This window comes from Aquarana catesbeiana, linkage group LG01 (genome assembly GCF_042186555.1).
Source record: "Aquarana catesbeiana isolate 2022-GZ linkage group LG01, ASM4218655v1, whole genome shotgun sequence".
In the NCBI taxonomy this organism is placed as follows: domain Eukaryota; kingdom Metazoa; phylum Chordata; class Amphibia; order Anura; family Ranidae; genus Aquarana; species Aquarana catesbeiana.
The window spans coordinates 344,680,255-344,682,828 of NC_133324.1; the positions used below are offsets into that span (position 1 = coordinate 344,680,255).

At 42.5% G+C, this 2,574-nt stretch overlaps 1 gene segment (V, D, J or C); it reads left to right on the forward strand.

Moving 5' to 3' along the window:
* The first annotated feature begins 1,428 nt into the window (after positions 1-1,428).
* LOC141117137 (immunoglobulin heavy variable 3-21-like) lies at positions 1,429-1,888 on the forward strand. The segment is given in 2 exon segments: positions 1,429-1,474; positions 1,557-1,888. Coding segments are annotated over 2 exon segments (378 nt in total).
* The last annotated feature ends 686 nt before the right edge of the window (positions 1,889-2,574 follow it).

Below are 2,574 nucleotides of genomic sequence, written 5' to 3' on the forward strand. Positions count from 1 at the left end.
TCGATGACAGGGAGCAGTGATCTCTGTCCTGTCACTAGGCAGAACGGGGAAATGCTTTCTTTTCAAAAGCATCTCCCTGTTCTACCTCTCCATGACACGATTGCGGGAACCCGGCGATCCTCGAGTCCGTGGGACCCACGGTCACGGAGACTGCAGCGGGCATGCGCATGCCTGCAGCACTGCTTCTTAAAGGGAATGTGCCTGTACACCCTTTTGCCCACCAGTGCCATTCTGCCGACGTAAATCGGCGTGCGCTGGTCAGCAAGCGGTTAAAGTGATTGTAAAGGCAGAAGGTTTTTTTTTTATTTTAATGCATTCTACGCATTGTTATAAAAAAACCTTCGGTGTGCAACAGCCCCCCAATATTTACCTGAGCTCCATCTCTATCCAGTGATGTTGCATGAGTGCCTCGCTATCTGGGACTCTCCCTCCTGATTGGCTGAGACACAGCAGCAGCACCATTGGATCCCGCTGCTGTCAATCAAAGCCAGTTAGCCAATTAGGATGGGGGGGAACCGCTGCTTCGTGTCTGAATGGACAGATGGAGCTGGCTCGGGTGCCCCCATAGCAACCTGCTTGCTGTGGGGTCACTTGACAGGAAGAGGGGCCAGGAGCACCAAAGAGGGACCTGAGAAGAGGAGGATCAGGGCTGCTCTGTGCAAATCCACTACACAGAGCAGGTACAGTATCTCACAAAAGTTAGTACACCTCTCACATTTTTGTAAATATTTTATATAATATTTTATATAAATAAAATATTTACAAAAATGTGAGGGGTGTAATCACTTTTGTGAGATACTGTAAGTATAACATGTTTGTTATTTTTAAAGGAAAAAAAAGAGACTTTAGTATCACTAAATACCACTAAAAACTCTCTATTTGTGTAAAAAATGATAAAGATTTCTTAAGGGCACAGGGGGTTATTTACGAAAGGCAAATGCACTTTGCACTACAAATGCACTGCTAAAATGCGGTTTTTGAATTTCCTTGCATGTCCCCCTCGGATCTACAGCGACTGCACCTCCGAGTGTACTTGTAGTGCAAAGTGGATTTGTCTTCAGTAAATAACCCCCAGTGCTGTATAACCGTACAATTGACATTCAAAATGTGAGAGTGCTGAAAGCTAAAAATTGGCCTGGGCAGAAAGAGTGTAAAAGTGCCCGTTATTGAAGTGGTTCAAAAATATGCTGGCAGAATTTTTTGTGCACACTATAGTTTTCCTAACAGAAAGAGCTAACATTATACAAGCAGATTAATTATCTACATCTTGTTGTTTTTTCTGCTGATCACACATTGATATAAGAACAACACACCCATATATGTGATATGCTATGCAAAGTAAATGATGCCATTTCCTCTTCTCTCATATATAGGCAGTTGATATGTACAGACATCACCCAAATGCACACATACAAATTATTCACAATAATGAAGACTTTACTGAGCCTCTTTATTGCAGTGATATGGTTATCAGGTGAGATGATCCTAAAGGTGAAAGTCATGTAGAGATAAAGTAACATTTTTCTCATATATAACTTTATATTGTATAATTTCAGGTGTCCAGTCTGCAGAACAACTTACCCAATCAGACCCAGCGGTGATAAAGCCGGGGAACTCTCACACACTGACCTGTAAAGGTTCTGGATTTACTTTCAGCAGCTTCTGGATGAGCTGGGTCAGACAGATTGGAGGAAAATTACAATGGCTCAGTACTATCAATGAGGGCTCAAGTACCATACGATATCATGATGATGTTAAAGGAAGATTCACAATCTCCAGAGATAACAGTAATAACATGTTGTATCTGAAAATGGACAACATGAAAGTTGAAGACTCTGCTGTCTATTACTGTGCAAGAGACACAGCGATCAAAACATCTCTTAGATAGAACAAAAACTCATCTTTTATTTTCTTATTCTCTCAGCAGGTGGCAGTAGTAACATTTAAAGGAAAATCCTAGATATAAAAAGGCAATCATATTCTGCTCCTGTTGTAATAATGGATATGTACTATACTCCCTCTGTGACATTATTGGAGAGGTCATATAGAACGCTCTGTTTGTACCCTAATGTGGCACTTCTGGTCACTTACTGTAGACTATTTACACACATATAATGTCACTTTTTACTGCCTTGATCTTAGTTATTTTCCCTTACTTTCCCTGGGTGTCTAGTAATGGGTGATTTTAATGGTGTCCAGAGGAGTGGCGGCCTGTTCATTAGGGGTGCCCGGGCACCGCCCCCTCTCTCCTCACCACCCTTTATATGCATAATGGATAGATCCATGTATAGCATGAATCTATCCATGGCCACGACAGCCAATCCCAATTAATGTGTCCGTCCCCTTTCAGGGCACCGGCAACATGAGTTACAGTGGCCAGGGTTTTTTTTTAAGCACCTGATTAGAGCCAGAGGCTCCAATAGGCTTCAAAATAGGGTGGGAACGGGTCACAGAGGATGCATCCAGAGACCACCCAGGTGTGTTACAACAGTGAATAAATATGCGCTGTTGAAACACTGATCCTTAATCCAGCCAATCAGAAGCGGGTGTGAGTCCCGTTTTCCAATTGGTCAA